This window comes from Carassius auratus, chromosome 3 (assembly GCF_003368295.1).
Source record: "Carassius auratus strain Wakin chromosome 3, ASM336829v1, whole genome shotgun sequence".
Lineage (NCBI taxonomy): Eukaryota > Metazoa > Chordata > Actinopteri > Cypriniformes > Cyprinidae > Carassius > Carassius auratus.
Genome location: NC_039245.1, coordinates 26,847,490 through 26,862,489, shown reverse-complemented (window position 1 = coordinate 26,862,489; position 15,000 = coordinate 26,847,490). Strand labels below are relative to the sequence as shown.

At 40.6% G+C, this 15,000-nt stretch overlaps 2 protein-coding genes across 4 annotated transcripts in view; one reads left to right on the top strand and one right to left on the bottom strand.

Moving 5' to 3' along the window:
• LOC113053006 (serine/threonine-protein kinase SBK1-like) overlaps positions 1-5,640 on the top strand; it is a 13,060-nt gene extending 7,420 nt beyond the window's left edge. The window contains exons 3-4 of the mRNA XM_026217593.1: positions 1,450-1,652; positions 2,552-5,640. Of these exons, the coding sequence (XP_026073378.1) occupies positions 1,450-1,652; positions 2,552-3,406 (1,058 nt within the window). The 3' untranslated portion in view covers positions 3,407-5,640. The remainder of the gene's footprint in view (positions 1-1,449; positions 1,653-2,551) is intronic.
• A 3,660-nt stretch (positions 5,641-9,300) lies between these two features.
• Positions 9,301-15,000, bottom strand: part of LOC113052993 (uncharacterized) — a 6,000-nt gene continuing 300 nt past the window's right edge. Inside the window, exons 2-6 of one of the 3 annotated variants that reach the window (XM_026217581.1) lie at positions 12,492-14,117; positions 12,099-12,270; positions 11,763-11,812; positions 11,534-11,608; positions 9,301-10,093 (exon numbers count right to left, since the gene is read on the bottom strand). In XM_026217581.1, the coding sequence (XP_026073366.1) occupies positions 12,712-14,115 (1,404 nt within the window). In that variant the 5' untranslated portion in view covers positions 14,116-14,117 and the 3' untranslated portion in view covers positions 9,301-10,093; positions 11,534-11,608; positions 11,763-11,812; positions 12,099-12,270; positions 12,492-12,711. Of the gene's footprint in view, positions 10,094-11,533; positions 11,813-12,098; positions 12,271-12,491; positions 14,118-15,000 lie in introns of all 3 variants that reach the window. The other 2 variants (XM_026217566.1, XM_026217575.1) reach the window with 2 other exon arrangements.

The following is a 15,000-nucleotide window of genomic DNA, read 5'->3' as shown; positions in this document are numbered from 1 at the left end:
GCAAAGACTGAGGTCTCAAATCCAAAGAGATATTCAAAGTTAAGACTCGTCCACACCCCTGTGAAATGGTTTGTTCTAACACGCCCCCACATCTCTACGTCACTGTGTGGGAAGATTTGCATAACACCACCCAAATGTTCACGCAAAGAAAGAAGGTGTACCTTTTATTCTCATTGTAGTATTGTTGCCGCCGCCACCATGTTGTATAGACGCTGTGTGTTTCACTGGGAAAGCGAAACTACTTTGTTTGGCTTCCCAAAAGACAAGAAATCAAGTTGATATTATATTTATAAAGGGTTTTATGTTTATGTCTTGTCGCTCAGGTCAGACAGGGCATCACAATATGTTAAGGAGCGTAACATTTCCTGTCACACGCTTGAAGTATTTGGCCAATCAGAGCACACCTCACTTTTCAGACCGATAAGCCTTGTAAAAATCAACAAGTTGCAGAAGGCAGGACATAGAGGAGGAAAAAAAACCTTTTTTAACCTTAAACTGCATAAACACATTGCATTACAGCAAATACACCAAAATAAGTTCTTTTGAGCAGCATCATATGACTCCTTTAATACTGCATTTCATCCAAATGTGGGATGCTCCTATGTTTGACTTGTGACCATTACGATGTGCTATTGCCTGATGCTTGTGTAAAGAAACTAAATGCCAGCGCCATTGGGTCATTTAAAGTGTTTTAAACACCTGTTTATGCAAAAGTTTGCCAAACAGGTTATATAATCATGTAATGTAGGATCCTGGACTCATTGGTGCATTTCATTTTCTTAAACGTGAATGTTAATCATTAACTGATCTCATACACCAGCAACTTGGGGAAATAAGGGTTGTGGAATTCGGCATAATTTCCCAAGTTGAAAGTCTGAGTTAAAGTGGTGTTAAATCACACTTTCCATAAAGTGGTACACCACTGATGATGTGTCTCACTGGTGTGAAGATCTGGTTTTGGCTTTTCCTTGTTGGCCTAAGTTGACAACTTCAGTGTAGTCAAGGCTACTTGTGTGCTGAACTGTTAGGGATTGTTACACCTAGTCCTATTGAAAACCAAAACTAAAATTTCCAAGTATATTCAGAATGGAATGCTGCATAATATGACATGATGACATCATACTGATGAGTTGAACAATGCAATTAATCAGACTTGTGTAGCTAGAAGCATTAGCATACTTTCAATGAGCAAAAAAAGAAGGAAAGAAATAAACAGAAACAGAAAATAGATTCATGTTATTGGAATTTGCTTTAGGTTTCACTGAAGAGTTCCCTTGTGAATTGATTTCCCACATTAATACATGACCTGACATTGTCTTGGCGTGACATTTAAAAGAGCACGTTCAGATCTTGCAAGCAGGCCATTATCTCTGTGTCACGGACAGAATAATCAGGAATGCATTAAAAGCCAAAAAATGTTAATCTGTACCTCTCTTATTTTTCCTCCAGGCACGAAAATGGCCTTGAAATTCTTGCGGAAGAAAACCACTAAGCTGAAGAGCTTCCTCCGCGAGTACAGCATCTCTCTCTACCTGTCACCTTGTCCTTTCATCATCAACATGTTCGGCATTGCCTTCGAAACGGACGAATATTACATCTTCGCTCAAGAGTATGCCCTGGCAGGCGATCTCTTTGACATCATTCCTCCTCAGGTGAGACAACGAGGACTCGGATCGTTACTTAATAGATATATTCATATTGTGCTACTTTGCACATATGAAAGTGAAATATCCAGTGATTGGCGTTTTAACGATTGTGGCCATGTTTTTATTACATTGCTTTAGGCAGGGATTGTGGCAGCTCAGAATTCAAATGTCCGGGGAGTGACGCTAAAATGTAATGCTCTATCATTTTGGAAAATAACATACCTCTTACACAAAACCCAACCCTAAACATACCCCATAGTCTTGACAAAAGTGAAAGTGATATAAAAAAAAAAAAAGCCGTGCTATTTTAACTTCCTTCTGCTTGGGTTTGAGCTGTTTTGTCAATCCATAGTTTCACAAAATGTGTGCTTCATGTGAATTAACAGGCAAACCAGTATATGTCAAAGTAACATTCAAAAGTATTACTTTTCGAAACCAGCAGCATGTTAAAATATTTTGAAGTCATAACATAATATTGTGCAAAAATCAGGCTTTCCTAATCGAAACTCTGGCCCTGTAAATCATAACTTGTGTGAAAAGCAATAAAAGTTGTCTGCCTCTAGTCGATTGGAAAGTGCAGCATTTCATACATATATGTCTGTTTTTTTCAATCTTGCAGAAACGTAGGTAGAGGCACATATTTCCAATGAGCCTAGATAGTAGCTTCAGCGTTTGATTAAATTCAGTTCTTGTGATTCTGTTGATGATGTGCATCACAACTCATGTTCCCTGCAAACTCGTTGCTGCAGTACAGAAAGCCTTAGTTTTAATGGCGATCAGGTTTTCAGCTGCGAGGGCTCATTGTGCATCAGATTTGGCGGTCCGTAAGAATTATGATAGCATGTCTTATGTAACCGCATGGTATTTCGGGTGTAGCGTCTAATTCTGTTGTGTCCTGTGCGTAGGTTGGGCTGCCGGAGAGCGTTGCCAAGCGGTGCGTGCACCAGGTGGCGATTGCACTGGACTACCTGCACTGCAAGAAGCTGGTGCATCGTGACATAAAGCCGGAGAACGTCCTCATCTTTGATAAGGAGTGCCGGAAGGTGAAACTGTCAGACTTTGGCATGACGCGGTGCGCTGGCTCTCCGGTGAAGCGGGTGAGCGGGACCATCCCGTACACGGCTCCAGAACTGTGCGACCCCTGCCGGCAAGAGGGCCTGTGTGTAGACTACAGCACTGATGTGTGGGCCTTCGGTGTACTTCTGTTCTGCATGCTCACTGGGAACTTCCCTTGGGAAAAAGCACTCCCATCCGACGCTTTCTACGAGGAGTTTGTGCGCTGGCAGCATCGGCGCAGGCGAGCCAGCACGGTGCCTTCACAGTGGCGTCGCTTCACTGACGAGGCGCTCCGCATGTTTCGCTGTCTGCTGGCCATCGAGCAGGACCGCCGATGCTCCGTCGAACAGGTCTTCAGCTACTTCACACACAACTGGATGCTCGACACGGAGAACGGCAACACCTCCCACGTCTCGGGCGGTAATAGCAACAGCGGCACAGCGATGAACGGCCGTCAGGCTGAGCTTAGCACGTCTTCCTCTGAAGAAGATGAGTTGGTGGACCGTTTGAAGCAGCAGAGCTTGTCCCCTGTGTATGGGGTCACCAAAGGAGGCATCATCATGGAGCCGGTGACGGCGCACTACTCCTCTACATCCTCGAACAGCCCTGCTTCCTCCACTGGAGGCTACGAACGTGTCCACCGAGACAACAACGGCAACAATGGCCGCATCCTGGTCACAACACCTATTGAAATATGTGTGTAGACTTTAACCTGCCTTGCTCATATACTTGGGATAACTAGATGACAATAAGGACACGAGTCCTTAGCGTAAAAGGAAAAGTTAGTCTGAAAAGTCCTAAGAAGAGCGGACAGCTTGAAACCCTTCCTAATGACGGGTCTCTCTGAGGGAATCTGTAAGACCGTGAACGAAGTCTGCAGATTGTGCACGGTTTCCACGTATTATAAGACCAAAACTAAAGCAGTTTACACTGGAAACTTTAGAAGAATGGAGAGAAAGAGACAAGCTCTTGTGTGAAAATATGAAGCAATATGTTGATTTCATAGTGAAAACATGATTAAGTCAAAGAAAGGAACATGGAAAAAAACTGCAAAAACATTTGATGTGAAGATTCACGTGGTTTCGGGATCACAGTAGGAACTCGTTGGTATTGTTCAGGATCACGTGGGTGTTGTTTTGTTCTTGTGTATTCCTGTGGTCAGCCGATAAACAATTTTTTGGAAGCTTACTGGATACTTTATAAGTGTGTTGTACTATTCATTTGGTCTTGACCTTTGTGTTATTTATTAAATATCGTAGCATCACAATGTTCGATTATAATTTGCAGTGAATCTGCACTGTCAAATCTCACCGTTAAACCAAAAGTGGCAAGAGCAGATTTCAGACGACTGTTAAGGAGGTTTGAATGGTATATTGAAAATCTCTCTTCTCTTGAGTAACATATTCCTCTCTCTTCAATACTCGGTCAATCTTCCATTCTTCACTTGGCTGTGGGTGTACCACAAAATACAAGAGTGATTTAGACATGATGAAGACTTCAGAAACCATTCAGCCACTGTGTGTTCATATATTCAGACATTCCTAAAGTACATGATTTCCTCTTTTTGCAGTCTTTCTGTGTCCTGATAGCAGAAGTTTGTCACTGAAACTAGAAGATGTCCGTTTTGGCGTCTCTTGGAGAAGCTCCTGTTGGATGTTATCCAGCCACTGTTTCTTGCGATCTGAGATTGAGATTTTTATATATGAATTTGCTTCTTTTTTTAAGTTAGTCAGATGTGTGTTGACAAAATCGTGATGCTTAGAAGAGCATGTTATGTTTTGAGATGTGCAGTGTTCTCTTCATAGATGTCCTGTTGATGTTCACGTGATTACTGAGTGAAGTTGAAGGATTTCTCAGGTTTACCATTCACTGTGTCAATGTGAAATCAGAGTTTGCCCCATTTACCTGTTTAACACACATTCCCAGTCTTCAACAAGTGTTGTTAACTAAACTGTATATACCTCTTATTTTCAAACCCTCTCATTCAACCATCTGACTTCATCCTGATACGAAACAGACACTTGTAAAATTCAGACTACCGCCCACATCATTTTTTGTTTTCTTAGAGTATCCTGTCTTAAAATGTCAAATGATGGTTATTATTAGTCGAATATTATTTATTCTAACACCATTTCATGTTGTCTTTAACACCTAATTTGTTACTTGAGGCGTAGGAAGGATCTGTTAAATGAAAATGTCATATTTATGTTTCATAACTAATTTATGTCTAAAAGAAATGTGCTGCTTTAGTCCAAAAAATAAAGGTTCAGCTCTATATCTTTATCTTTTATTTGGTCCGTTAATTGCATATAAATGTTACCAGCTGCTAAACCTGATATACTTTGTGTTTAGATTCAGTCAAATTCCAGTGAAGTGGAAATTGCATTCTTGCAGAAGTTTTTCCAGATTTTTATTTAACATTTATACATTTTATTATGACATTTGTTCAATTTCATTCTCTTGTTCGAAGAAACGTAGCAAAAGAAATTCATTTGTTGGAATTATTTGATCCTGTGTTGTTAAAATACAAAAATCAATGTGTTGACAATGTTTGAAAGAGCATTTTGCATGGATTTATTAAAAACAAAACCAATGTCAGGAGATCTGTGCTACCTTTTAGAATCGCGACAGTTATTGTGTAGTGATCATATAAATCATCACAAGTTTGCATAACTTTATAAAAGTTACAGGGGAGTCAAAAAAAGAAAAGGTTTTATGTTTTTTAATACGTCAGTACAAAATATATTGATACGCTCACAGACAATAACCACGAAGAAGCTGAAAGACATTTTAACCCTGCAAAATGTATGAAGTCAAATGTGAAAATCTTTCGTTAAAAGGATGCAAGCAAAAGCAGAGATTTTAATGTGTTGCGTTTTTTCTCTTTTTTTCAGAAATATTTGCATGAATCAACATTGCTCTGGAGAAACATTGTAGAAATAAACACTAAAAGTATTGAACGATGTGGCTTTTGTGTCTTTTCTGAAGCAATGTTTATTTGAAAACCAGCAATATTTGAATTCATGACCAATGCAGTTGATTTCTGAGTTACAGAAAATGTTAAGCATAGTTAGTTTGGCATGTTAATAATTTTTTTTAATGCATTTTTAGGCAAAACCCCTCTTTCTGCATGTTACATCAAAATTCTGTCTAAGTGCATCATGTTTAAAGCATCAGTGTCCATGAGAAAAGATAGCAGCATCATTATAAGATGCTAATGAGAGGCAAAGTGAGTCCTATGGGACTGTGTGTGTTGGTCTGTGCTTGGTAATTTAGCTCAACATTTCCCCTTAAAAGAAACATGAAAGGGAATAATAATGTAACGATAATATCTTGTTTGCTGTGATTTGCCAAAGATTAGCTGGAAATGCCTGGCTAAAGCAGCGGCTCTAGTACTTCTGCCATCTGGACGGCTCAGAGACTGCGAGACAGACGCAGGAAGACAAACCAACAGCTTTCTTGTACATTTTGTTCCTCGATTCATGTTGGATTAGGAGAGAATGTATCAGACGCCCACCTTATCACCGTCCCTCCTCGTTCACACCTCAGAGCCAAACCCGAGATGATATTAAAACCTTTTCTAGACATCTAGAGAGGTGACTCAGTGGCTGTTCTTGCACCAGGAGGACTCATTTAGATAAGAATAGGAGATCAGGTTCAGTGGAGGGTACAGACAGAAAGAACAGATTGATCTATATTCATCTGACTGGATTTTAATGCTTAAAGCTCAAAACAGAAACCCCAAGATCTCAACGTCAGCCTCTTTGAAAGCTTTTAAAGGCTCAGTTCCAGTGCGTTTTGCTGGTGGCCAGCGCTATTCGTCAGACAGTGACGTAAACTATTTATGTGCGGTAGCATATGGCTTTTAAAGTGATTCACGCCGGACACATGGTGAAGCATGCTGATTTGTGTGATCCTCTGAGCACACTCAAAAAACCTTTAGCTGCACATTAGCGGAGCTAGCCGAAACAAGCATCTGCATAACTATTTAATGAATAATGATTTCTACATTATTGTCAAATCAGTGGAAAATCTGGAGGATCTCACTGAGACTTGCACAGAATACCCTGCAATATAACAACATGCCACTATGAACCCTTACTAACACGTGAAGATGTAATTTCCTTATCTTGTTACCGTAAGAGTTTTTATTAACAGTTATATAATAAGCTCCACTATTGCTGTGGAAACACAGAACTACCTTCCCTTGAGATAAGAAGTGTGCTCAAGTTTGCTGAATCTGCACTTGTTGTGAATTTTCTGTCATTTCTGAACAACGCCATTAACAGATTTGTCCTGTTTTCCATGTTTTCACTGTTGTACGGTAGGGGGCGCTATTACACATCTTCTGAAAGAGTCCAGAATCTCTGGATCAAAACATGGTGAAGAAGAAGCAGAAACAAACAATGCATAGGTGAGCAGATGCAGATGGGACCCTGGACCACAAAACCATAAATCAGTGAATAAATCTGCTTTCCATTGATGTCTGGTTTGTTTGGATCGGTCAATATTTGGCCGAGATGCAACTATTTGAAAATCTGGAATCTGAGGGTGCAAAAAAAATCGAAATACTGAGATATTCACCTTTAAAGTGTTCCAAATGATGTTGTTAGCAATGCATATTACTGATCAAAACTTAGGGTTTGATACATTTACTTTAGGAAATTTACAAAATATCTTCATGGAACATGATCCTTATTTAATATCCTAATGATTTTTGGCATAAAAGTAAAATCAATAATTTTGACCCATGCAATGTTTTTTGGCTATTGCTACAAATATACACCGGAGACTTAAGACTGCTTTTGTGCTCCAGGGTCACAAATGTATAAAGTAACGCAATCATCAAGCATTAATCAGCATATAAAGTACAGAGTATAATATTTCTTTACTCTTTTGTGTTCTTTTCCTCCCACACAGGACACCTCGCAACCAGATGGAAATGATAGAGAGGTATATTTCATGTTTGCACCTCATTTGTTTATTCGGTTGAGCAAAGGTCCTTAGCGACTGAGGGAGAGAAATGCAAAGTGAGGATGATCTGGAAAACCTTTGGGCAGAGCTGCAGATTACAAAAAAAGACAGAAAACTAATTATAGTGTAGTATTTGTGGGTGCTGAGATGATGTTAACGGCCAGAGCGAAGAGAAGCTGAGCAGAGAGCGAGCCAGACAGTAGCTTCACGCAGACACAACAGATCCTGCGTCTCATCTCTCTAGCTCTCTCATCGTCTCACGATTAATCTTTGACATCAGCATGAAAGATTTGACGCTAGCAGACATGCTCGAGAAATAAGGCCATCGTAACCCTTCCACTCGATTAACCTGACATTTCAAGAGTTAGGAAATTACTATTGCCATTTGATGATGTTTAAGTCAATTTCCTACTTTTGAATGAAAAAATAAATAAATAAAACCAAGCAATGTTTTTGCCACAAAATTGTATATTGCACCTACCAAAAGGAGAACTGCTAACAGATAGATTAAAATCTTCTTTTGAAATGTATTATGGAAATATTAGGTATGTGCGAGACTAATTGAGAGTCTGTTTATAATGTCAGTCACTCTGAATAGTGTAATGTGGTATAATGTCTGATTATATAGTTTTTGATTGGTGGCCTGCTGTAGGATGTTCACGTTCTCACTTGAACTAAGGGAATCAGATCACTGAACACAGTTCATTTGCAGAAGCATTATCACAGTGACTGGTTGCACAAAAGATTTAGACAAGACTGGTCTTAAAAGTTGTTCATCTAATTCTTTTTTTTTTTTTTTTTTGGTTACATAAAAATGTAGATTAGTCTAAGTTGAATCGCCCCCAAAAATAAGACTGATTGCCCCTTGGCTTTCTGCTAGTTGGTCAGACTTGTTCTTAAGACAGTGAACTGGACCCGGGTCTCACAAAATAAGCAAGAGGCACATCATGTATAACGAAACGATTTAAATCGTCCATGATTTAATATCTGGAGACACACTTTGGTCTGGCTAGAGTTAGCCTACTGCAAATGAAAATAATGCTCTGTCAAGGACAAAGTTGGCACACACTATATAAAGATCCTAAATCTAATGTAATCTTTCAAAATTCACAACTTTCAATCTGTTTTATGGAGTTTTGTTCACTGAAAGTCTTTTGAAAAGCTGATTAATCAGTGTGTTTTTGAACAACTGCACAATCAATGAAAAAAAACTGTATTTCTCTCCTTCACTTCGATGGAAGGATATTCCAGACTATTTTCAAAAGGAATTGCAAATTGTATTTTCAAATGCGTTTTGCATATATAGGTGCATAAATAGTGACATAATCCAAACTCTATTGAGAACATTGCATTACTGTTTGTGCAGTGACTGGCAAAGTTTAAATAGAAAAGCAAAGTCCACTTTCTCATGTCTAATGAGTTGTCATATTTAAATAGCAAAATTAATTACCATGTCTGCTCTTTCAGTTTCTCTGTGCATGTATTTTATTCTGCTGCAGTGTAGGGGCCACTGTTGAATATGAGATTCATTTAGCCATAACCGAGTCAAAGACCATCTTCACCACCAGGACACATCAACACATCGAGTCCAGTGAGAAATGAAGGACTGTCACACATCGGTGTCTCAGGAATGTAGAATAAAAACATTTATTGAAACAGAAGTCCACACATCACAAGGCATCAGGTGAAATGGAGAAACCTACAGACGCTGTGATTTCTTGATTCCCAGGCCACAAGATTCAAACTGACACCAGACTCATATTTAAAGCCCCCTGTAGCTGTTACCCACATCAAATCATAATGTGCCTCTACTGCGTGTATACAGGGTGCTAAAACACACTCTGGCTGGTCATTGGCAAATAAATATACACCTATGCATTAAACATAAATAGAAATAAATATGCTCAGGTAATAGTGCATACAGTACCACTGGAGGAGACTAGTTCATTCAGCATTCAGCTTTATGTAATAAAAAGACATCGCTGTTATAGAAAGGACAGTTGGTGTTACATATTTAATGAACAAAGAGATGCTAAAGTGCACAAATAATGACTTCTGCTCAATACACTTGTACTGTTACTTCAAATGAAGCGAGGCTCTCATTATTGATCCCCCTGTTGTTTAGACTGCCACTTTAAAAGGTTTTACAGGATTCATCCTGAAGCAGAAGGAGATATTTGGCCTTCAGTAAACCCAGATGAAATGGAGATCTGCAGTGGTTGAGTGTTGAGAACGCAGAGGAACGCAGTGGAAACGCTCCAGCGCTGTGTGAGAGTACTGCTCCAGAGACAGACCTGCAGACCGCCTGAGAGGACGTGTAACACTCAACACGTGGAGCGCTGAACCAAACAGAGAGAGCTGTAAACACATCAGGGACCACTCCACCGCCAGATGAGCCGACGTCTGTCAACGTCTACCTGCAGAGGAGGAGCAAAGAAAGATTCATGATCATTACACCATAAAACACAGCTTGAGGGCCCCAACATACACCCGACGCAATGCGACGCAAGTGTGTTTGCTAGTTTCAGTCACATTTTCCCGTCCAGCACCACATCATTTAATTAGCAAATGCATTGGCACTCATTAGTGCGCCCATGGGTGTGCTGGTCTAAAATAAGAGTTGTGTTCAGGTGCATTGCTATTTTAAGGAGCTGAAAATAGACTGCGCCGTAGACCAACACAAACTTGGTCTAAAGTCTGACGCAATGTTTTTCTTTGTTATTTAAAGAGCGTACACGCTGCTTATTAAACACAGGGACTCAAATATTAAAAATTTAAGGATTGCAATGCATAAGAATATATATATATATATAAAAATGCCTACATGTCATAATGGAATGTGACATGAATGTTATTTTCATCTCGGACATGCTTTCTGTCTCTTTGCACTTGCTAAATTCGGCCGTGTAAATAGCCAATCCGTCATGGCACGAGCACAACTGGCTCTTAAAGGGAATGGAAGATGAGACTCTGATTGGTTTATTGCTTGTTACGCCCAAAAAACACCCATTACTCATTAAGAGAATAGGGACAACCCATTTAGACCATGCGCTCGGGCACGCCAACCGTTTTTCCATCGTTAAAATAGCAAAAGTGGATTTGTACATGTCCTGAGTGCACCTGTGTTGTGTGCTTTACACTTTGAGTTTAGATCGTTAAAACAGGACCCTTAGTGTTTAAAAAAAAGAAAAGTAGAGTGTATCATTCACTAAAACTGAATCCAGAAATGTTTGTCGGGCTTATAGGAGATGTGCTGTTATTGTGCTGTTATCCTGGAGACATCAATACTACACATATTCAAACTGATGTTAATGAGACACACCTGATCATCAGCTCATCAGCACATGCCTGGGTCATCTTTAAACAACATCTAAAGAAATTCAATACAATTTTATTTTGAGGTTTTCTGCATTGTGCTATTTTTATTGGGATTTTTCCCCCTATGTTCATTTCTAATTGCCAAATCTCATTTCAAATGAACCATGATCAATGAATACCTCTAATAATATACTGTTGTAGCATTATAGTATTTTTTCCCTCATAATGTTAGAGGGTGTACTATTATGGTCTTTTACAAAGTCTTGATTTTGTTTTGGGGGCTGTACTAGAAAAACACATTCTTTTTCACATAATTGACATTTACTCCTCACAAAATCAGTCAAGAACTTGCCTAGGTCATATCAAAATAAATATATTAATTCATTAATTAAATTCTTAAATGATCCTAATAAGGCATGCACCCGAAATATAACTTAATATCAATCACACTTCTGATTTTTGAGGTGAAAAATTCTAAATACAATTTCTACAGGCAAAATAAAACGTCTAAGACATAATAAAGAAGTGCATTAAATTACCTTCAAAGACATTTCAGCACCTCCCAGATGTCATCTGTTCTTCAGCCTGCTAACGCTCGCTCTGGATGTTTTATTCTGAAACACGAGTGATCATTATCAGCAGTGGAGATGATGCAAGAGGAGGACAATAACGCTGAGAAACTCTATTATACTGCAAACTCGTGTCCTTCTCAGAACATAAACTCATCGTTTCGGAGGAGCTCCAGCTAAATCCATCTCTCTGAGTCACCTTGTGCTTCGGGCATCTCATGGTGAAGTTCTCCTCGTTGAGCGCACCGTCTGTGTGCAGACACAAGAGCACAGATGAGCACCTCCACATGAACGAAAACAGCTTCTGTGCAACCAAACAGAGATGAGAGAGAAACCCCAGAAGAGCCGGAAATGGGACACAAACTGACGCCTTACAAGCAGTTAAAATCTCAACAGGCTTTTCACACTGGGTAAATGATGAGCAGTGTGAAACGTGAAGCAATTAAACATGGTTTACTGTTTCAAGGGTGAAAAGCCCTAGTATTTAGCTCTGAAATGACTTCAAACAGAAGTCTGTATCAATTTCGAAACTGACCCAGTAGTTTTGTACGATGAACACTGCATTACTTCTGGATTGTGTCTGCATGGTCTCCGGAGAACTGATGAGCATTACCTGACTGCAGGGCACAGGGGAAGTGGTACTTATGGGGGCAATCTTTGAAGAAACATCCCAAAGTGGCACCAACCATGTGACAGTACGAACACACCTGCACCAACCAAACACAACAGCACCTTACAGATTCAGACCAGTCAGAGACAGTGGTATTATATAGCTATACTAGGATGACAATATTTAAAAACTGGCGCAACATCGTGATGTCGATCATCCGTCGTTGATGGACGATGGTTTTGGCTCAGCCCAACACTTTCATAACACAATATATAATTTCTTCTTCTTTCACTCTGTCAGGGGAAGTAAAAGACTTACTGTTCCTTGTGCGAGCCGGATGGCTTCCTCCAGTCCGTAGAGTTTCCCTTTAACCAGAAAGACGCCTGCAGTCCAGATGCTACAGTCCTCATGTACCCAGTGCTCACTACACTCCACGCTCCCCGAGCAGTTCTCCTTCCTCTGCCGTCTGAAGGAGCGGGACGCACCGTCCTCCAAACTGTCCAAATCACAGTACGGTCCATGCAAGTCCCCCAGGCCTTCAACACTGCCCGCTCTTCCACACAGACAGCAGAAACGCCTGACCTGTGACCTGGCGTCGGAGCCAACACGGCCCAGCTGCAGACAGGACGTCTTCGGGACGGCCCCCGGGACCGCCTGCTCCTTTCTTCGCCGAATAAACGTCGTCTTCCCTGAAACTGACGATCGTGCAGGACGAGAGCTCCATGTGCACGTACGGGGCGAAGCCGTCCGGCCTGCTGTCCCTCTTCTCTTCTTTGTGCTTTGCATATTTGAGTTTGATCTCCGGCTCTTGAGCAGAAAACATGGGTGAAGGTCCAGAGCAGCAAGGTTTTCGCCGTGGTCTCTTTGCTGATTTGCCAACAGGTGGTGCTCTCTTGGGTCTGGGTTTCGCCCGTTTCCTATTCTTCGAGGCCGGAGTTTTCCGTTGACGGTTTGACGCTGAAGATGAAGCCCTGCTCTGTGGAGACTTGAAGACCCTTGTGTTTTCTGCATCTGAGGTAGATGGGAAGTTTCTGGGAGAAGCAGCATCCGTGTCTTGATCGCTGTCTTCTGGAGATACGGGAGACTCCATCCATGACAGCAACGACTTGGATTCAGAGCCAGCTTTACCATCACGGGCTTCCAAACCGGCTTCATCCAGGGCACAGACATCGTTCACATGTTCGGGAGGGCGGTCCATTGCAGCGTCCCGCTTCACGGAGGAGTTTCCTCGTCTTCTCTCATGAACGATAACGCTGTGTGTTCGGAAGCAGCAGCTCGGAGGCGTCTTGCATCTGGAGCTGCTGACTGGCACCTCGATGACGTCGCTGTCATCTGCGCTGGAGATGTATTCGACGGAGCGCGGAGAGGTTTTTTTAGCGCCGGTACATTCGGATGAGAGCGTCTCGATGGACGCGGAGCTGGAGGATCGTAGTGTGTACGCAGCCGCGCTGTAGTCCTGAGGTAAACACGAGGAGTCCTTCGACAGCGTGTCACTCAAGTAGGATTCACCACAACTGGTCAAAATGTCTTCTGCATGCGTCCTGTCGCCCAGCACACAATCTGCTTTCTTGAGACGATTTTTAGTTTGGGTTAACACATCGTCCGTTTCCATATGGTAGTCGCTGTCATCCGTCGGTCTGTGGTGAGCCACCGATGGCAAGCCGTTGATTGGGGGGAGCGCTACAGAGTAGGACCCGTGGGATGACGTGCCACCTGTCCTTGTCCCATGATGCCTGGATCCTGGTTCGGGGCGATCAGGTGAATTGGGTTTGCTGATGTATGGAGATTCGGACATGTTAAGGCTCTTGCTCCGTGAGGTAATGCCACACCAGCCGGGTCTCTTCCCCAGATCCAGCCCCTCCAGGGAGTGTGTCTTTAAAGGACTCGGCCTGCAGCCCACGGACCGATCCACAGACTCCCGAAGCTGCTTCAGAGGGTCCATGACTGACACAAGACAGATAAACCTGGCTCATTACAACATGATAACAAAGACAAAACTAAAATACTATATGGCACCAAATGTAGTCAATGGTTTAATAACCTGATATCTAATAATCTGACCAATATGGACATGCTGGGTGAATTACTACATGTTAACAAAGAACAAATCAACGTAGTAAAAGAGAGAGAAAAATTATAATAATAATGTTATTATCAAATTTAGTCAATATTTTTTAAAGTTAATTTACTGTCCAATATGGTTAACTGTCCTCTGCTGTTAATAAGTTAAAATTTTTAATATGATAATAAAGAAGAAATCCACATAGCAAAGTATTAATATCAATAATTCTAATAAAATCACAATTAGGAGTTAACAGCCTGGCTTATTACAATATATTAATAAGGGAATCAACATAGTACCTAAATAAATAAATTGATTATTTTTTACACACATATATATACATATATACACACATATATATATACACACACATATATATATATATATACATATATATATATATATATATATATATATATATATATAGTACATATGTATGTGTGTGCGTTTAACTTTATTATAACTAACTGCAATGTAAAGTAAATACATAAAAAGTTAATTAATTATACATTATGCTAAGCACAGATTCATAATAAGTAGAGGAATCACTGTGCCCAGTGCGGGGATGAAAACTAAAAATATAATTAATAAAAAATAATTATAATTAATAATATGTTCCTGACAGGTTTTCGATATTTGATCATAAAGTAAAGTTGAAATGGAGCGCTCCTTAACAAAGATCAGTTTCTTCTGATTGAGTTCCCAAAGTGAATCTGAAAGCAAGCAAACATTCTGCCGACTGACAGCATCTCTCTCTCACACACA